The sequence below is a fragment of the Microcaecilia unicolor genome, chromosome 7, assembly GCF_901765095.1.
Source record: "Microcaecilia unicolor chromosome 7, aMicUni1.1, whole genome shotgun sequence".
NCBI lineage: Eukaryota > Metazoa > Chordata > Amphibia > Gymnophiona > Siphonopidae > Microcaecilia > Microcaecilia unicolor.
In genome coordinates, this window is record NC_044037.1 from 114583808 (window position 1) to 114605797 (window position 21990).

The following is a 21990-nucleotide window of genomic DNA, read 5'->3' on the forward strand; positions in this document are numbered from 1 at the left end:
AGGTGAGGGCGGAGGACTGTTGGGGGAGAAGAGGTCGGGCTGGGGTCGGACTGGCACTCAAAGGAGAGGGAGGGGGGCCTGGAACTCTGAGGAGAGGGAAGGGGGCCTGGAACTTGGGGGAGAGGGAGGGGGGAATGCATCATCTGTAAAAAAAAATAAAAAAAATTTTCAGCACCCCCAATCATTTTGAAAAGTTGGCTCCTATGGCTCTCGCCATTACTTTTTATCTGTTTTGCCACCTTATAATTATCAGATATGATCACCTCAACTCCTACTCTTCTTTTATGCATAGAAGTACTTCATCCCCGATATTGTACCACTCCCTTAGGTTTTTATAAATGAATGAACCTGTATTTAGCATTAACTCTTAGCTGTCAGATTCTAGGCCATTCTTTCTTTTCCTACCCTTCCATCAAGTATTTGTGGGGAAAAGAAATGGTCATGCACTGCGTTGCCCAATTTCTGCCGGTTAAGTTCCGGCAGTACAAGAATGCAAAAAATTACTGTTGCACCAGAAATGGCGCATGCTGGTGGTGGGAACTACCGCCGGGCTGCTGTGGTAGCCCAGCAGTTCTGGATTGGCACATGGCAAGCCCGTTGCCACATGCCAACTCTTTAGTAAAAGGGCCCCTTGATTACTCTATTGTTCCCCATCTTTGATAACTAGAGAGTGGGACAATATTATTCATATGATGATAGAGGATGACTCTCAGCATCAAAACCTGTGTGTTCTTGGGGATTTCAACATTCATTATGGGTTTTGTATTCTTTTCTGGATGGTCTAGATCTCATTCAATATGTTTTAGGTCCTACCAACAGTGAAGGACACTCCTTAGATATTATTTCTTCAAAGCTTTTGGCACAGTTCTTCTTCAAGATTTTTGTAAGAGGAGTCCCATGGTCCGATCATGCGCTTGCAACTACCAAAACAGCCTTGACACTGGTAAAGTTAAGAAGACTAGAAAATACATTTTGGTTCAAAAATCTAAAAAAATCTTAAATTGTGGAGGAATTAGTAGGTTGCAAGGAGACCATCTGACTCTAGCTCTGTACTTTCATCAGAGAATCTTGCAAGGTCCTAGATTTGTTGCAGACTTTGTGATTTCCCCACTACACAACTCTTTTCAAGAGATTTTGCAGATCCCAATGTCCCTACTAATGAAGAGTCTTTCTGTGATTTGCAAACCTCTAATTCCTCTTGCATTGGTTCCTTGACAACTCTTTCTTCATATTGATCTGCCTTCAATCTTAACTCTTCCTTTTCTCTAGAAAATATTTTCTCTTTATCTAGTCTAGCAACCTCTGATCTCAACCCTATTCCGTCCAAATTATTAAATTCTCTTCAAGCTTTACATCCTAATGGTAAACAACAGTTTGGAGTCTTGGTAGTTGCCATCAGTTTGGAAGACTACTATGGTTAAGCCCATTTTGAAAAAAAGGAATCTTGATTCTTTTCCTAACAACTATAAATCAGTGTCTTAACATTCCTTTTACGGCTAAAATTGTAAAAAGGACAGTCTTCCTTCAACTGAGGGATTTTGCCAATAAAAAGAACCTTCTTTATCCCTGACAGTCTGGTTTTGGAGAGCTACATAGCACTGAAACTAGTCTGGTTGCTTTTCCGAGTAAGATTCACAATTTCTAGACAAGGGTAAAATTGCCCTGGTTGTCTCCCTGGATCTCTCTGTAGCTTTGATCTGGTTGATCACAACTTGTTATTAGCTCAGCTGAGTGATTTTAGGATAAAAGCAGGGCCGTGCCGATGCGGTAAGCGGGGTAAGCGCCGCAGGGGGGCGCCCACCTCTGGAGGGCGCCGCCGCGGTGCTTACTCTCGCCCCGCGCCACCGAGGCCTTTAAATCTTTTACCTGGTCGCAGCAGCGTCAGTGAAAGCGCTGCCGACGTCTCCCTTCCCTTGCACTCATTGGTTCCCTCAGTGTCCCGCCTTCTAGAAGAAGGCGGACACTGAGGGAACCAAGAGCGCGAAGGGAGATGTCGGCAGCGCTCCGCTTTCACTGACGCTGCTGCGACCGGAAGTAAAAGATTTAAAGGCCCCAGGGTGCGGAGGAAAGAGCAGAGGCATAGGCGCCCCGTATAAGAGGCTTGGGGAGGCTAAGCCTCCCCAGCCCAACCATGACCTTTAAAACCGGCTCCGGTCCCCACCTGGCAGTGTTGACGGCGTCCCCTGTGCCTTTGAGCAGCTTACCGGCACACGCAGCACTTCTCTTGTTTCTCCTCTTCGTTGCCGTCGCGTCGTCCCACCCCCCCACCCCCCCTTCACGCGATTTGCGAACCGCGCTGCCGCTTAGCACTGCTTAAAAAAAAAATTTACACGTCAGCAGGAACAGGCTGCTTCAGCCAATCCCAGGAGCCTTCCTTCAGCCCTTGGGCGGAACACGCTGAAGGAAGGCCCCTGGGATTGGCTGAAGCAGCCTGTTCCTGCTGATGTGTAATTTTTTTTTTAAGCAGTGCTAAGCGGTTCGCGAATCGCGTGAAGGGAGAGGACAATTTGCTGGAAATGGAGGGGAAGGGAGAGAGAGGAGGATTGCTGGTTATGGATGGAGGAGGGAAGGGCAGAGAGGGACAAGGATGGACATGGGGGCCCACGGAGAGGACAATTTGCTGGAAATGGAGGGGAGGGGAGAGAGGAGGATTGCTGGCTATGGATGGAGGAGGGAAGGGCAGAGGGGGACAAGGATGGACATGGGGGCCCACGGAGAGGACAATTTGCTGGAAATGGAGGGGAGGGGAGAGAGGAGGATTGCTGGCTATGGATGGAGGAGGGAAGGGCAGAGGGGGACAAGGATGGACATGGGGGCCCAGGGAGAGGACAATTTGCTGGAAATGGAGGGGAGGGGAGAGAGGAGGATTGCTGGCTATGGATGGAGGGAAGGGCAGAGGGGGACAAGGATGGACATGGGGGCCCAGGGAGAGGACAATTTGCTGGAAATGGAGGGGAGGGGAGAGAGGAGGATTGCTGGCTATGGATGGAGGAGGGAAGGGCAGAGAGGGACAAGGATGGACATGGGGGCCCAAGGAGAGGACAAATTGCTGAAAATGGAGGGGAGGGGAGGAGGATTGCTGGCTATGGATGGAGGAGGGAAGGGCAGAGAGGGACAAGGATGGACATGGGGGCCCAGGGAGAGGACAATTTGCTGGAAATGGAGGGGAGGGGAGAGAGGAGGATTGCTGGCTATGGATGGAGGAGGGAAGGGCAGAGGGGGACAAGGATGGACATGGGGGCCCAGGGAGAGGACAATTTGCTGGAAATGGAGGGGAGAGGAGAGAGGAGGATTGCTGGCTATGGATGGAGGAGGGAAGGGCAGAGAGGGACAAGGATGGACATGGATGGGAGGACAGGACCCAGGGAGAGAGAAGAAATTGCTGGAAATGGATCTAGAGCAAGAAATGAAGAAGAAAGGAGGAAAGTAAAGAAATAAATGGAAAGGAAGCCCTGGAAATGGAGTTAAGAGGACAGATAGCAGCAGACTCAGATACTGGGCCAGCATGATCGGAAAAAGAAAGTCACCAGACAACAAAGGTAGAAAAAAATCATTTTATTTTCATTTTAGCGTTTGGAATATGTCTACTTTGAGAATTTACATCTGCTATCTTATTTTGCAATGTATAGCAATTTGTTTCTAAGAATATTGCTGACAATTCCTGTCAGTGTAGCAAGTGGTGAGCGATCATTTTCACCGGGGGGGGGGGGGGGGGGGGGGGGGGGCGCCAACTGATAGTCTGCAGGGGGGCGCCAGAGACCCTAGGCACGGCCCTGGATAAAAGGCATTGTTTTAAGTGGTTTAGGTCTCTAACCAATCATGCTTACACTGTGTCATTCAACTCTTCAGTGTCTGACCAATACCCATTATCCTGCGATGTACTGCAAGGCTCAGTACTCTGAGTTTATTCAGCCTCTTCTTGAGTCCATTGGAATTTTTAGATCACTAGAAATTAGTGGGCATTTTTCACCAATAATGCACAATTAATTGCATATACAAACCCAGTTTATCCAGATCTTACAGCACTCAATGACTGTATCTTCTATAGCTTCCTAGCTAGAGAATAATCACCTGACGTTAAATCCCCGGGTCCAAGGCAATGTGGGTACAGGTTGTGCTTCAGTACCCACTCTTTCCCCTATACTCTTAGGACACCCTGTTCATTTGAGTGTCAGGTTTCTTAGGTAGTCATGACCTGTGGTTCTGAGGAATATCTTAGCTAATAGACTGTTTCAAAACCAGCTCATCTCAACCTAATTTTTAACCTCTTAATCAGCAGATTAGACTAGGGTAATTCACTTTACAATGGTCTCTCTCTTTCACTGTTGGGCCATCTTCAAGTGGTCCAGAATACAACAATTAAATTAATTACTCATTTATGGAGATTAGATCATGTCAGCCTTTTGGTACATTAATAATTTTTAAACAGGTTATTCAACCTATTCATTTGATCTACTTATCCCCTGTGTACCTAATATACTATTACATTCGCAAGATCAAAATTGTCTAGTAATTCCCATATTGGCCAATGTTAGAATGGATAATACATGACAAGTTGCATTTTTCTATTTAGCACCAGCTTTATGGAATAGAAACATGACAACAAATAAGGTCCAGTCTGCCCATCCTCAGTAACCACTAACTCTTCCTTTCCTAAGGGATCCCACATGCCTGTCCCAGGCTTTCTTAAATTCTGACACAGTCCTTGTCTCCATGACCTCTACCGGGAGGCCATTCCACGCATCCACCACCCTTTCCATGAAAGAGCATTTTCTTAGATTCCTCCTAAGCCTATTTCCTCTTAACGTCATCATTTGCCCCCTCATTTGAAAAAGTCTCACCTCCTGTACATTAACACAACTGAGGTACTTAAACATCTCTATCATATAGAGGGGCATTTTTGACTGGGGACGCCCATCTCTGAGGACGGCGCCACAAAGGGGCGGAGCCAACTGTATTTTCAAACGAGATGGGCGTCCATCTTTCATTTCGATAATATGGTTGGGGGCGCCCAAATCTCAACATTTAGGTCAACATTAAAGATGGTCGACCTAAATACTGAGATCACCGGATTTAGAGATGGGCGCCCTCGGTTTTCGCCGATAATGGAAACTGATGGCACCCATCTCAAAAACGAACAAATCCAAGGCATTTGGTCATGGGAGGGGCCAGGATTCATAGTGCACTGGTCCCCCTCACATGCCAGGGCACCAACCGGGCACCCTAGGGGGCACTACAGTGGACTTTGCAAATTGGTCCCAGGTGCATAGCTCCCTTACCTTGGGTGCTGAGCTCCCCTAACCCCCCTCCAAAACCCACTCCCCACAACTACACACCACTACCATAGCCCTAAGGGGTGAAGGGGGGCACCTACATGTGGGTACAGTGGGTTTCGGGTGGGTTTTGAAGGGCTCCCATTTTCCACCACAAGTGTAACAGGTAGGGGGAGATGGGCCTGGGTCCGCCTGCCTGAAGTCCACTGCACCCACTAAAACTGCTCCAGGGACCTGTATACTGCTGCGATGGACCTGAGTATGACATTTGAGACTGGCATAGAGGCTGACAAAAAAAAGTTTTAAAAGTTGTTTTTTTTGAGGGTGGGAGTGGGTTAGTGACCACTGGGGGAGTCAGGGGAGGTGATCCCCAATTCCCTCCGGTGGTCATCTGGTCAGTTCGGGCACTTTTTGGGGACTTGGACCTGAAAAAAAGGGACCAAATAAAGTGGACCAAATTCTCGCCAGGGACGCCCTTCTTTTTTCCATTATCGGCCGAGGGCGCCCATCTGTTAAGCACGCCCCTGTCCCTCCTTCGCTACCCTTCCCACACGCCCCCGGGAACTTTGGCCGTCCCGGTGACGGAAAGCAGTTGGAGCTGGCCAAAATCGGCTTTCGATTCTACCGATTTCACCGGCTTCAGGAGATGGCCAGCCATCTCCCGATTTGTGCCGGAAGATGGCCGGTGATCTCCTTCAAAAATAAGATGGATACCCTTCTCTTCCGCTTCTCGTCAAGTGTATACATGCTGAGGTTCCTAAGCCTGTTCTTATATGTTTTATGACTACTTACAAATTTTGCAGCTGCCTTCTGGACCAGCTCCATCCTGTTTATATCCTTCTGTAGATGTGGTCTCCAGAATTGCACAAGGTTCACTAAATGGGGGCCTCACTTGAGACTTATATAAGGGCACTATCACCTCTTTTTTTCCTGCTGGTCATCCCTCTCTTTATGCAGCCAAACATCCTTCTGGCTTTGAACTCGCTTTTTTTACCTGCTTGGAGACCTTAAGGTCATCAGACATAATCAACCCCAAGTCCCGCTCTTCATTCATACACAGAAGCACTTCACCCCCTATATTGTACCGCTCCCTTGGATTCCTGTAACCCAAGTGCATGACCCTGCATTACTTAGCATTAAATCTTAGTTGCCAATTATTGGACCATTCTTCAAGCTTCGCTAGATCCTTCCTCATGGCATCCACATCCTCCCGGGTACCTACCCTATTACAGAGTTTGGTATCATCTGCAAAGAGACAAACCTTACCTTACAGCCCTTCTGCAGTATCATTCACAAAGATGTTAAAAAGAGCTGGCCCTAGGACCAACCCCTACAGTACACCACTGATAGCATCCCTTTCCTCAGAGCAAACTCATTGGCTACTACCGTCTGCCTCCTTCCATTTAACCAGTTTTGACCCAGTTAGTCACTTAGGTCCCATACCGAGGGCACTCAGTTTATTTATCAATCGCTTGTGCGGAACCGTGTCAAAGGCTTTGCTAAAATCCAAGCACACCTAGCGCACCTCCCAAGTCCAACTGTTTGGTCACCCAGTCAAAGAAATCAATCAGATTTGTCTGACATGACCTGTCTCTAGTGAAGCCATGCTGCCTTGGATCCTGCAGTGCATTCGATTCAAGATACCTCATAATCCTCTGCTTTAGAAGCATTTCTATCAGTTTGCTCACCAACGAGGCCAGACTGACAGGTCTCTAATTCCCAACCTCCTCCTTACTTCCGCTCTTGTGCAGAGGGACCACATCCGCTCTTCTCCAGTCCTCTGGGATCACTCCAGACTCTAAGGAAGCATTGAAGATGTCAGACAGAGGAGCTGCCAGAACCTCTCCGAGTACCTTGAGCACCCTCGGATATATCCCATCAAGCCCCATTGCTTTGCCTACTTTTAGTTCAGCTAGCTCCTCACGAACACAGTCTTCTGGGAATCAGTCCCAGTCTACCATACATCCATCCCCATTTGCATTTGATTTCTGTGGTGCTACCCCCAGCCTTTCATCCATGAACACAGAACAGAAATTATTGTTAAGCATTAAGCTTTATCTTTATCAGCTTCTACATATTCCTCCCCCTCAGCTTTACGCATCACACTGCTATTATGGCTCTTCCTCCTGTCATTTATATATATGAAAAATGTCTTGTTCCCAATTTTACCATATTAGCTATATTTTCTTCCATTTGCCTCTTCACATTCCTGACAGCTTTTCCAGCTTCTCTTAGCTTTTCCAGGTATTTTTGCCTGTCCTCCTCTTTCTGAGTCATCTTGTAACGTATGAAGGCTAACCTTCTTTCGCTTACCTTTTGAGAACCAGAGCGGCTATCTTTTCCTCTTAATTTTATGTAATTTTTTATCATAAAAGTTTGTCGCCTTTAAAATAGCTCCTTTCAGTTTCACCCACGGCTGTTCTACTTCCTTCAGCTGTTCCCATCCAACTAACTCTTTCCTGAGAAATTCCCCCATCTTGGCAAAGTTAGTTCTATTGAAATCTACTACTACTACTACTACTATTTAGCATTAGGAACTTCAATCTCGAATAAGCCCTCTTCTCCTTTGTGTTAATATTGAACCACACCATTCGGTGATCACTAGATGCCAAATGATCTCCCACTGTAACATCAGAAGCATTCTCCCCGTTAGTGAGAACCAGGTCTAAATAGCTCCATCCAGCGTTGGTTCCATTACCCACTGCTGAAACAATTCTACCTGTAGAGAATCCAAGATCTCTTTGCTTCTAGATGACCGCGCAGCAGGGACGTCCCAATCGGCGTCCGGTATATATCACACCTATCAGTATAAAGTGAAAAAAAATCCTCTCTCCTACCTATTTTGTGGATGTCTTCAATTAAGTCTCTGTCCATTTCTTCTGACTGTGAGGGTGACCTGTATATTACACCAATGTAAATATATTTTCCTTTCCCTCTTACCAGTTTAACCCAAAGTGCTTCTTCCTTACCCCATATGCCCTGCAGATCTGTCACTTTAATATTATTCTTAACATGTAATGCCACTCTTTTTTCCTACCCTGTTCTTCCTGAATAGATTATAGCCAGGTATAACTATATCCCAGTCGTGGCTCTCTGTGGACCACGTCCTCCATGACCGCCACTAAATCCAAATCCAGTATCTGAGGATTGACTCCAATCTCAACATTTGTTTAAAAAAAAGGTTTAAAAACTCACTTTTTTTGTGCAACCTTTAATTATTACTAGTGGGGGAGATGGCAGGGTGGGACAGTGGTTGTGCAGACTTTGGTTGCATTTTGATTAATCTGGACTTTCTTGACTTTCTGCTTGGCTAGTTTCTATTTTCAAATTTATTACATTTAAACTTTTTATTGAATGAACAAGATACAATCCATAAAAAATAATAGTACATAAGAACCAATGTGGGATATAAATGCAGCAAAATAATTTATCACAATCCTGAAACACCACCCAAGGTGGTGTACAAAGGTATAGCTTGGGAGAGAGTACACTGAGGTGGAGGAATGCAGGGAACCCATGGACAGTGACCAAACAAAGAGAGGTGGGTAACGAGTGATGGCTCTTCACAGATGCAACAAGGGACACCTATTGAAGACTTCAATAAAGGTCTTTTATACACATCTAATTGGTGTCCCTTGTTGCATCTGTGAAGAGCCATCGCTTGTTACCCACTTCTCTTTGTTTGTTTTTTCAACAGTTATAGCTTGACATAAAACTTACAATTGTATTAACAGCATAACAACAGTAAAATGACCAAATATAAACATAAATACAATAAGGTGCAAATTTATTAAGCCGTGCTAGAAAGTGGCCTGCGCTATTTTTAGCATGTGGATTTCCTGTGCGGAGGTCACTTTTAGTGTGGTGATAAAATGATTGCAATTTTTTTTTTTAATGACCACGCACTAATTTCCCAATTAGTGTGCAGCCATTAGCATGGAAGCCCTTACTGCCACCTATTTACTACGTGGTAAGGGTTCCCATGCTAATCAGCAGCGCACTGTGATTTTCTGGTTAGCGCAGGGTATGCCTACTCTCCACCCCCAAACTAAAAAAATATTTTATATTTTTTAGTGCAGAATTGGCACACACCTATCCAAGAACAACTATGGGACGCCTGAGTCTGTCCTGCGGTAGTGGCTTTTAGCATGCAGTAAGTACGCATTAGTTCTTACTCCACTTAGTAAAAGGGTCTCTTTATGAGGTAAACTTGGAGATAGGCAAATTGAATTTGAGCAATAGGAATAATAAGTTACAATGTCAGAACTAACACAATAAAAAAAAACCAACTGGGAGTAAAAATAGCCAAGCAAAAAAAATAATATGGAGACAAAACAATACCATAATTTTAGACTTTATAATGCATGGGATTTTAGGCAATCACGTTTCAGTGTTTGATCTCTCCTGCTTCTGGAATTGATGTTACAGCTTACACAGCATCGAAGTTTATTAAGATAAGTCATTTATTTTTTGTTTTCATCTTGAGAGACTTACTAGTATGGTGTGCTACGATGGAATTCAATTGGCTAATACAAATTGCAGGAATGGCACTTAGGTTCTGAACGCACACAAATATATATGTAAAAATATTTTATTTTATGGTTATAGTGCACTTGGGGCTCCTTCTACAAAGCTCAAACGTGTAAAACAATTCTTCCCGAGGGAAACATTTTGTAACATGATTCAAACAATGGTACAAACCCATGTTGACTACTACAATGGAATATACGTGGGATGCAAAGATCAAATCTTATGGAAACTTCAGACCGCTCAGAACACGGCAGCTAGGCTTATCTATAGAAAAATATGATCTGAAAGTGCGAAACCCCTTTCGAGAAAAACTACACTGGCTACCAAAGAATGTATAGCCTTTAAGATTTGTACGCTGGTTCATAAAATAATCCACGGTGTAGCTCCGGGTTACATGACTGATTTGATCAACTTACCAATTAGAAACACAACTGAATCAGCAAGAATGTACCTAAACCTTCGCTTCCCAAGATGCAAAGGACTGAAGTACAAATCAACATACGCGTCCAGTTTCTCTTACATATGCACACAACCTTGGAACGCATTGCCAAAAGACCTGAAAACCACGAACAATTACCTAAACTTCCAAAAAAACCTGAAGACCCACCTTTTCAGAAAGGCATACTCCACAGAACCAACATAAACGCCCGAATACTAAAACACAACATAATTAAACTAGGAAATGGACAATACACAAATCTTTCACCACATGATACCACCCCATGCAACCTGCATGGGGCGAACCAAACACTAACTATTTAATTATACTATACACTCTGTATTTGTCTACTCCGGAGTCTGTAATCCACCTCTCCGGAACTATATAAGCCACATTGAGCCTACAAATAGGTGGGGAACTGAGGGATACAAATGTAACAAATAAAATAATAAAATAAAGCTGTGCTAGCGATTAGCAGTGCACCAAAGGCAATGAAGCCTATTCAATTCCTATGGGCTTTATCACATTCAGCGCATGATAATCACTACCGCAGCTTTGTAAAAGGAGCCCTTGGTGTTTTATAAAATAAGTAATTCAGTTTCTATATTGATTTTTTACACTGTCAGAACTAGAAACATTAAAACAATACAGCAGAATAATCAAATAACAGAAATATGGTAAATGTCAGCAGGGAACAGATGACACATTGTAATAGGCAGCGTGGAAGAACATTCATATAACATAGATATAATACTTATGATAGCACAATACAAATGAAACTCCTTAATAGGCAACACATTATAAACATTCAAATAACACAGATATAATACTCACCATGTCAGTACAATACAAATAAAACACAGCCAAAGGGCGCAAACGCAGTTTGATGTAAACAGCTCTGATTTATTGTCTGGAAGAGCAGTATCACAAATTCGCAAATAAATATAAACACTTACATTGCTCTGTACTCGGAAGTCGGAGAGTGATGCCATAAGTCTGTCCAGCTCCAGGGTTGCAGAGGTCGCTGAGGGTTTCACAGGCCCAGAGGATCTGAGAAAACAGGAGGGTCAGAGAGTAGCAGGTATTCCTATTGGAATCCTAACTTAATAACAGAATGCAAGTAACACAAAGTTCTGTTTATAACTAGTGTATAGTTGCCGATGGCTCCATTTTTTTGGAGGATAGGCTGATCCGGTCCTAATTTTACTCCAGTGCATGCATTACATTTTACAGTAGTTCTAGTTCATTTAGGTGGAGGGGTGTTTTCGATATGACACCTAAGTCCAACTTTGGACGTTTTGTAAAAAAAAAAGTCCAAAATCTGAATAGCAAAGAAGGTTATTTTCAAAAAATAAAAATGTCTATCTTTTTTGTTTTCGAAAATAGAAGGTTTTGTGATTTGGATGTTTTATTTTTTGGTCCATTTTTAAAAAACAAACATCCAAGTGCAAAATGCACACAATCAAGCCATTGGGATGTAGGAGGAGCGAGCATTTTTAGCAGACTGGTCCCCCTGACATCTCAGGAAAGCAATAGGGCACCCTAGGCAGCACTGCAGTGGACTTCATAAAATGCACCCAGGTATACATCTGACCACTGCTCCCTTACCTTGTCTGCTGAGCCCCCCAAAACCCACCACCCCCAACTGTACACCACTACCATAACCCTTATTGGTGAAGGGGGCACCTATATGTGGGTACAGTGGATTTCTGGTGAGTTTGGGAGGGCTCACAGTTTCCTCCACAAGCGTAACAGGTAGGGGGAGGTAGAAGCCTGGGTTCACCTCTCTGCCGTGCACTGCACCCACCACTAGACTACTCCAGGGACCTGCATGCTGTTCTAATGGACCTGAGTATAATAACATCTGAGACTGGCACTGAGGTGGCAAATAATGTTTTTCATACATTTTTTGGGGGTGAGAGGAGGTTAGTGACCACTGGGGGACTAAGGGGAGGTCATCCCTGATTCCCTCCAGTGGTCATCTGGTTATTTAGGGCACCTTTTTGTGCCTTATTCATTATAAAAACAGGTCTAGCTCAAAACGTCTTAGTTTTAGTCTTGCATGTTTTTGTTTTCTTCCATTATGGCTGAAAAACATCTAAATCTCAGGAACACCCAAGTCCTGCCATGAACACGCCCCTGATACACCCTCTTAAGATTTGGGCGCACTTCTGATGGACTTCAAAAGAAAAACGTCTAAAAATAGGTTTTGAAAATAATTTGGACGTTTTTGTGAGAAAAATGTACAAATGCTGCTTTATACCACTCTTTAGTTTTGAAAATGAGCCCAATAGTAGCATAGTGGATGACAGCATAGAGAGATTTGTATGGTACATTCAGTCTGCCCAACAAGGTCACTCTGTGCAGTTTACACTCCATGTTTAAACACTGAGAAAGCTTTTGATCTGGATCGGGTGATGGGCAAATTTGATTTGGATTGTGGTTTTCAGGGTTGGGCTTGGGCGTTATATTCAATGCCACAAGCATGTATCCATATTAATAGTGGAAATTCCCCATTCTTTGACTTAGGCAAAGGAACAAGGCAGGGTTGCCCCCTTTAGCACTTGCTTTTTGCACTAGTTATGGAGCCCTTTGCAGTTGCAGTCAAGGACAATCCAGATATCTCAAGTATAAGAATGGGGGAGACTGACCACAAAATTGCACTTTTGCGGACAATGTTCTGCTATGCCCTACCAGACCACTCACTTCGCTTCATAACCTGCTAAAGAAGATTCAATCTTACTCAGAGGCCTCTGACTTTAAGGTAAATATGTTAACGACAAAGGCCTTGGATAGTGGTTTGGAGCCTTATCCCAGTAGAGAGACTGAAGTCTTCTTTCCTCCTTAAATGGGCTTTGGGTGGCCTTTGATATCTGGGTGTAATTTTGACTCCCTCATCTTAGGGTCTTCTTTGATGCTAATTATCTACAATTAATTCAGGATATTAGAGTGGACCTCAAGCAGTGGGATTTGTTCTTCTTGTGATTTGGTCATATTGTGATTATTAAAATGCAAGTTTTGCCTCTGCTTTTATACCTCTTTCAGGGGCTCCCTATTTAACTCCCAGTGAGATTCCTATCCACTATTCAAGGCCAGCTGCAAATGTTTATTTAGCATAATAAGCATCCATGGTCTACCAATAACATATTATATAGACCTAGGAAGCAAAAGGGGCAGTGGAATGGTTTCAAAATCACCATTACAAGCTTTGTGTTCTGCACGGAGGCAGGTTGCCTATTGTTTACAGCTATATGTTGGACATTGTTTATATCAGATTGCATTGCCTGTAACAGTTTACAGTGCTTGTGCCCATAAGAAAGGCAGGACGCGCCTTTGGACTACAAATCCTAGTCTTCCTGCAGTGCTCTGTGATAGGTTCTTCCTGAGCACGTTATGGGACTTTTCCTATTGGCTGGCCCTTGTCCCTGTATATGCTGGGCTGTAGCTGGCTTGTGGAGGGAATCTGTCTGCATGCATGCTTTCTCTAAGAATTGTAAGCTGACTTGCTGTACCTTGTTGCATGCTCCCCCCTTCATGCTACTGTAATTTCACCAAGTTTTTACCAGTTTAAAAGTATTTTCAGCATTTACTCTCTCAGCTTGGTGCCAAGAGCTCCCAGTTCCTCTTGTATACAGAGTGAGCTAGTAGAGAACAGACTCCCAGTTCTGCAAGGCAGATAGTTTTGTCCAGTACATCTAAATGTAAGTCACTTTCTTTTGTTTGAATTTATTTTAAAGTAGATTTTGGTTCAAGAGTTCTGAGTCTTCACAGTGATGTCTTATACTCTGGTTTAAGCTGCAGTCTATCACAGCCAGTGAAAAGGCTGAACAGTTTCAGGTGGGTTCAAAAAGACTGGGAGACCTTTTATGGATGGTTATTAGGGATCAGGGCCTGAGACAAGACTACTGTCCTACTAGGTATATTCCGACACTGTGACATTATGAGCAGGTTTCTGACTTCTAGTTGTCCCGGCAGTCCCTGAATGTTAATAATCCCTTATTTCCTCCTGGACAGGGAGCTACTATTTTTCAGCACTGGACGAACAAGGGGCTCTCTTGCTGGGGGCAACTTTTTGAGGATGATGAGCTTGTCCCTTTTGCCACACTGGACCAGAATTATCAGCTCCCTCCTAGGGATCTTTTAGTCTATACACAATTAATCCATTTCTTATTGATATTAAGCAGAGAATTGTTCAGGAAGCCTCTTTCCTGGAAGACATCTGTGAGGACTTTGTTGATATGAAGAAACTAATTTGTGCAATTTACAGATACCTATGTGGCATCCAACCTATAGCACGTGGGCACATATCACCCTAGGAGAGAGACTTAGGCATTCAATATAAGGATAAGACCTGGAAGAAAATAGAAATGGGGTTGGTGATGGCTTCAAGGGCTGTGAATATTCAGGAAAACTGTATCAAGGTTCTGTACAGATGGTATCTTAGCCCTGATCATCTTCACCATGTCTCTCTGGGGGTCTCTGCTTTGTGCTAGACACAATGGACTAAATTCTATAAATGACACCTAAAAAACTATCACCAAAAAAACAAAAAAAGAACTTAATGCTATTCCATAAAAGGCGCTGGGAACCATGACTACATCTAGGCACGACCATTTACACCAATGAAACCTTGATGTAAATCCCTGTGCCTAAATTAGGGCAGATCCCCTTTATTCTATAGCAATGCACATAAATTAAAGGAACGCCCTCCATCCGCCCATGACCCTCCTTTGACTGCACTCCCTTTTTAGACCAACAGGTAAAATTTACACGCAGATCTTGCGCTTAAATTTATGTCATACATTTTATTTAAATCCAATTAGCACCAATAATTGCATATTAAAATCTCAATTATCGGCACCAATGGGCTCACTGTTCAATTAAATTGCGCGTACAAATTTTTAGCAACTTTCATAGAATTTAAGAGAATGTGGGGAAATTGGGTTGATGGGACACATATGGTGGACTTGTGTTAAAGCTTGGGCCTATTGGAAGTCTCTGCAATTTAGAATTCAGAGGTGGTTGCTATGTGAGATTCCATGGGACCCGGGTGTATTTTTGTTCAATAAATCAGTCCCTGGCATGCGTCTAGTGAAAGCAGCTTTGCTCAAGCATAGTCTCAGTACTGCATATTTGAATCTGGCTACCTCTTGGAAGTAATTGGGGATGTCATCCTTAGTCAAATGGATAACCCAACCTCAGGTACGTCAGTGAAATGGAGCGTTTACTCGCTCAGAGAAATAAGACTATATAGACAAGTGGGAGAAAATTTGGCACCCCTTTTTGTCTGTCTATGTTTAATGGGAGGGGGTTCCTTTAGGGGGGGTTGTTTGAATAGAAAACAATTCAAAAAATTTGGGGTTATAAGTTTGTTGTTTCAACTTTTAGATCTTTATTCTACTTGTTATGTGTTATCTTGCTTCATGCTGTTTTGTTCTCTTGCGCTGATGTTTCTAATAAACCTCAATAAACATTAAACACTGGTATCACAAGCAAGGCTGTTGGTAATTTCTCACCACATCAACCACATATAGACATTTACATATGATCCATTTTTGGAACATTATACCACAATATCCTGCCAGTAGTCTAAAGAGTGATTCTATCATTATGGCTGCCACATAGTCACATTAATTATTGATGCATGATTAAACCAACAATCCAACAATACTGCCAACAACATTTTACCTGCTAATTTCAACCATAAGATGTTGTGCCTTTTTCCACCGTGATATAGAGCACCCGCACTCATAGCATATGATATGACAGAAAAACCTGAATTACAAATCTATGTAATCAATGGAGTACAGCCATAGATGGAACCAACCTAGTCTCAAAAAAAAAAAAAAAAACCCAGCCAAATGATAACTTATGGGGTAATTTTATAAAAGATTTTTTTTTGCATATGAAGGCCTTTTTACACATGTAAAAGGACTTCAATAAAATTACTCCAGGAGTTTTGTGCATAAAATTACACGTGGTGATAAGAAGGCATGTACTTTTACCAATCTGCATGTAGGACAGAGTTTGGGTGGAGCATGGATGGAGTTGCAATTTACGCACATTCAATGCCATTTTAGAAAAGTTGTGGAAGTCTGAATATAGATGATTTTGCCAAAACAGCTAGAGCCTGTGACATATTTTACAAATGGAGGACTGAATGTTTAAGCCTACTGTAAAAATTGACATCTCTACCCCCGAATAAGACATCTCAAAGGCCGTCAACAGCAATGTCTCAATGTTGCAAGTGAAACATATCAATAGAGAAGTGTACCCATGAGAGCCCATGAAGCTGAAAACGGCCCAACTGAATTGGTCTGGAAGGAGGGTGGGGTCAATTCTGGAAAACAGGGAGATGGGGGCCAAGGAGGGGGAGGGTAATGCTGGAAAGATGGGAGCCAAGGGGAGAGGGGAATACTGGAAAAGAGGAAGATGGGGTTCCTGAGAGTACAGGCGCTGAACATGAAAGGAGGATAAGGATAGGGGCACAGAGGGGAGATGCTGGACCATATGGCTGGGGATGCAGAGGGAAGATAGATGGTGAACATAGAGAGAAAAGAAATGTCAAATGGACAGGAGACCTGTAAGGATAGGAAAAAAACTGAGAAAAGCACAAAACAGACAACTGAATGAAAGTGAATGGGAAAGTAAAATGTTCAGACAAGAAAGGTATAAAAACTATTTTATTCTGAATGTATTAATTGGAATATATCAGCTTTGGGAAATGTGCATCTGTGATGTCTTGCATTTTAGGTTTTGTTTCTCTGTTTGCTGTATGTCAGGTCTGACTTCTTGAGGGTTCATTTCAGTCTTTTCAGCTCTATATTACTAATCTCTGGTCCTTTGTTTCCTATTTGTTGAGGACCTGTTTGTGTTTTGTGCATTTGACCAAGGTGTGGTATTCTGCTAGCCTGTGGTTTCTGTGTACAGATCTGTAGCAGTCCTATTTGTTCTTTTTTCTCACTAGATAGCAGAGTTGTAGCCAGGTTTTGGCTTCAGGGGGAACAGACTTTTCTAAAATATGCGCCAGTCAGTGTCAGACAGGCAGCAGGCTGATGTTTTTGCTCAGGTGTGGTATCTGTGGCCATCAATAATTAACACAGGCTGCCTCTGCTGCGGGATCCAGCATAGGTCTTGTGACTGGCTGGAGAAGGCAGCCTCAGTGGCGTTCCGTGCTTGGCTGACACCCGGGGTGGATCGCCACTGCGCACCCCCCCCCCCCCGGGTGCAGTGCAACACGGCGCCCCCCCCCCCCCCGGCGCAGCGCCTCTCACTCCCCACGACAGTCCCCACCTGCCTACCAGCTGAGCTCCGGTCGGCACCTCCAATCTGCAGCGCTGCTGACTTTAAATGAAGAAAACCGTCTCGTCGTTGGCCCTTCACTACTGAGTCCCGCCCTCTGATATAACTTCCTATTTCCTCGAGGGCGGGACTCTGAGTGAAGGACCAACGACGAGACGGTTTTCTTCATTTAAAGTCAGCAGCGCTGCAGATTGGAGGTGCCGGCCGGAGCTCAGCTGGTAGGCAGGTGGGGACTGTCGGGGGGAATGAGAAACGCTGCGCTGGGGGTGGGGTGGACGGAGCACCCCCCCCCCACCTGTTGACACCCGGGGCGGACCGCCCCCACCGCCCCTCCCTTGCTACGCCACTGGGCAGCCTGTCTTCTTAACTACAATTAAAAATATTCAGATTGTGACCATCACCTCAGAAACAGTATATATACTCCTTCCACTGATAGACACTTTAAATCAGATGGGCTTTTGTTTGTGTGGTGTCTCAACAGGACGTGGAGACCACTAGTCCTGAGCATTTTTAATTTGGGTGACAACCAGACCCTATTTTCAAATAGAGCCAGACACTGAAATAACACAAAATCTTGCAAAAAGACACTTAAAGCATTTACAGAAAACTTACCACACTGCAAAAGCCCTAGCCCACCTATGAAAAAACAGTGCTATATAAATATTACACTGAGTCCTAGAGCACCAAACTTACCAGACCATAACAGCCCTAACCCATCCATGAAAAGACAGTGCTGTAAATATTACACAGGGCCCTAGAGCACCAATATACCTGCAACTGGAACAAGCTGGACTGTTATAGATTCCTAGACAGACACTACATGCTAATAGAATCCTTCACCTCAGTTGAGGACATGGACAGACGCTCATCTGATACAGAATAGGGAACATTAAAAAAAAAAAAACAACATGCAGACAAAAGCTGAAATGGAGACATCCCCCTTCACACCTGGCCCAAGAAAGCCAGACAGTATAAGCAGTACAATACTAGTAAAAGAGAAACAAATGTATTTTCTCCTATACTTTGCAAAATAAAAAAATAGAAAAAATATATACATTTCACAAAGCAGGCACATCTCAGTCCTTAAAAAGTATTAAATAAATATAATTGTTTTCTTTTCTACCTTTTTTGTCTGGGCATTTTATTTCTACAATTAGGTTGGTCTCTTTCCTCTTTTCATGTGTCAGTTTTCTAAATTCTTTTCTGGGTTGGCCTATACATTTCTTCTCTCTCCTCTTGTCTTCTTTCTCTACATCTGTTTGGCACTGATCTTTCATTTTATGTTTTTTCCCCCCTGCTTTTCTATTCTCTGCATTTGTCCACCCATTTGATTTTACTCTCATTATCCCTTTCTCTCACCTTCGACCTTAGTCTCCTTTTCACTTTTCATCTACCTACTGGCTTTCCCCATCTCCCTCCCATTGCCCCCTCTATCCCTGTCCTTTTCCAGTCCCCTATCTCCCTCTTCATCTTTCATCCACTTTCTTACTCTCCCATTCCCATCCTCTGTACTCATTCTCTTAGCCCTCATCTACATCCCTGTCTCTCCTTCCGTCCCTTGCCTCCAGGCCGTTCTTATCTTTTACCCTATACCCCATGTCCTACTGCTTCTTCCACCATCTTTTTAACACCATTTCCACCCTCACACAATTCCTTCAGAGACCCATCCCCTTCCTGCAATACTCCTCTCCAGTACCCCATCCCTTTTCAGTGCCTCTCATCCTCTCCAGTCTTCCAGGTCATTCACATTATATCTCAAACGTCCCCCAAACCTCATCCCCTTTTTTTGCCCCTCTTCTCTTATCCATTTCACACCCTCACTCATTCCCCCAACCCATCAAACATACCCCCACTCATACCAACCAATGCCAAGATGAGCATCCCTCAAAATTCCCATGCCATCTCCTAATGCCTATCCAACTGGAACAGTTTTAGACTTTTACAGATTAACCACACATTTATTTTTAATAATCTTTTACTACTGATTTAGCATTTGCTGTTTTTTTTTTTTTGGTGAACTAAAGTCCGTATAATGGACTAGATAGGAACAAGTTAACCCATCTCCTGTTTTCTTCAACTTTCCTGTCCATCCCCTTGCTTCCCTGCCCCCCTCCTCTCTGGGTCTCCCTTGCTTCCCTCCCCTCTGAAGTCTCACTCTTTTTTTCCCTTAATGACCCCCTCGTCTTAACTATCTTGCTCTGTCCCCCCCCCCACACCACCCAGTGAATTTTATTTCCAGCATGTCCTCTTTTTAAAAGACTTAAAAAAAAAAAAAAGTCCCTGTGCCAGCAGATTGGAATAAGTCAGTGGAGCTGTTAGGTTGTTTGCTCAGCAGTGGGTGATTCAGGGCTCCCTATCTGCTTCCCTTGTCCCTGTCTTTCTTTTCCTGCCTACAGATCTGTGAGCAGGGTGTTTATTTGATAGCTTCTGCAAACAGCCAATGCCATGGAGGTGGAACCCTTCCATCCCCAGCCTCACACACACAGTCAGCAAGCTACCTAGAAGAGACAGAGCACACAGCACGTGCCACAGAACAGTCCCTTACCCCACTCAGAGAAGAAGAGCTCTCACAGCCGAGAGGCCAAGCACCGAACAGCTGGGCTGCAACCTGCACCACAAACTGTCCGGGCCGTGATTGAGCTGAGAAGTACCAAGGAACTTGGGCCCCGCCCCCACAGTGCTGCCTGCACTGCGCTTGAAGCCAGGAGGAGAACACCGAGAGAGGCAGAGAGCTCAGCCACAGCTGCCTTATTCCAGACCAGCCACCAGCTCGGTTCCTAGTGGTAAGGTAACGGTCGGGACTTAGGAGTGTGCGGGCGCCTGGCGGCTTAGCAGTTAGCACAGCAGCAGTCTTGGTGTACTGCTGGGGCTGGGCAGATAATGACAATCCAGCGCATTCGTGTACTGGTACCGCGTGCGAGCAGGAAGATGGCGGCGCACACGCATAGGCGCCGTTTTTTTGACAAATCCATTTGGAGTATGTGGTGTGGGAGTGCTGGAGAGGGGATAAGAGGGAAATGGGAAAAACCAGTAGGTAGATGAGATGTGAAAGGAGGTGACAAATGACTAGAGAGTGAGAGAAAGGGAGAATGAGGGTAAATTGAATGGGCAGATAAACACAGAAACAAGTGAAAAACAAAAAGATTAGAACCAGACAGATATAGAGAAGTCAAAAGGAGAGAGAAGAAATGGAAAAGCAAACCTGCAGAAGACTGACATAAGGAAAGTGGAAGAGACTGAGACCAGCCCGATTTAAAAAAACAAAAAAATTGCACAGACAACAAAGAGAGAGAGAAGGGGATATAGTAGAAATGGGGGGCGTAAGGTGACAGAATGGAGATTCTGAATTGGAGTGGGAGGAAGAGAAAGGATGTATTGGAATGGGATGGAGGAAGATGCTGGTTTGGAAGATGGGGAAAGAGATTAGGTAGGGAGGAAAAAGAGATATTGGAGGATGCTGGACATGGGATGAGTAAGGGGAGATGCTGGACATGGGGTGAGTAGAAAGACAGGATATGTTGGAAATGAGGGGTAAGAAAACGATGGGGGGTGCTAGACATTGGATGGGAATGGGGACAGAGAGGGGATATGCAGGACATGGAAGGGAAAGGGACATGGAGAGGATGCTGGACTGAAATAAGGGAAGGAGGAGATGCTGTACTGAAGGGCCGAGAGAAAGAGAACGAGACGGTGCTGTACTGAAGGGCTGAGAGAGAACGAGAAGGTGCTGTACTGAAGGGCTGAGAGAAAGAGAACGAGACGGTGCTGTACTGAAGGGATGAGAGAGAGAACGAGAAGGTGCTGTACTGAAGGGAGGAAAGAGAACGAGAAGGTGCTGGGAGGGGAGATTTAGCAAAAAACAGGAATAACAGTATGAAGAATGGGATGGTTGGGGTGAGGTAGATGAAAAGCAGTAGGCAGATGTGGTTTTAAAAAAAGGAAGATTGAATAATAAGAACGAATGAAGTCTGAGTAGATTGAGAGACGGAAAAATAAATGAAGGAAAGCTGTAGGGAAAAGATCAAAGTCAGAGATGGATATAGGAGAAGTGTAGAAGGCAGGAAGGGAGAGAACAAGTAGGAGATAGTTACAGTTACAGAGCGTATAGTCATTACCAAATGTAGTTCAAAGCAGATAACAATAAGAGAACTAGACCAAACATCTAGGAACATAGATAGAATTATCAACAAAATTATAACTAATTCACTGTATCCAAACATGTTTCTTAAAAAGATAAGTTTTAAGCATCTTCTTAAAGCTAACAAAACTGGACAAAGCTTTAAAAGCTTTAAATCCATTTGGAAGATATGACCAAAAAGGTGCTGCTTGGTATATAAAAATTGTCTGAAATAATTTCCAGTAGCAGACACCTTTAGGATTAGGAAATGTTAAAAAATTAGAATGTCGTACAAAATGCATTCTCCCATATACTGGCCTGGACTGGAG

General features: G+C 43.9%; 1 protein-coding gene across 1 annotated transcript in view; it reads right to left on the bottom strand.

Moving 5' to 3' along the window:
* TGFB1I1 (transforming growth factor beta 1 induced transcript 1) overlaps positions 1-21990 on the bottom strand; it is a 133766-nt gene that overhangs the window by 39192 nt on the left and 72584 nt on the right. The window contains exon 6 of the mRNA XM_030210350.1: positions 11199-11292. Coding sequence (XP_030066210.1) covers positions 11199-11292 — 94 coding nt within the window. The remainder of the gene's footprint in view (positions 1-11198; positions 11293-21990) is intronic.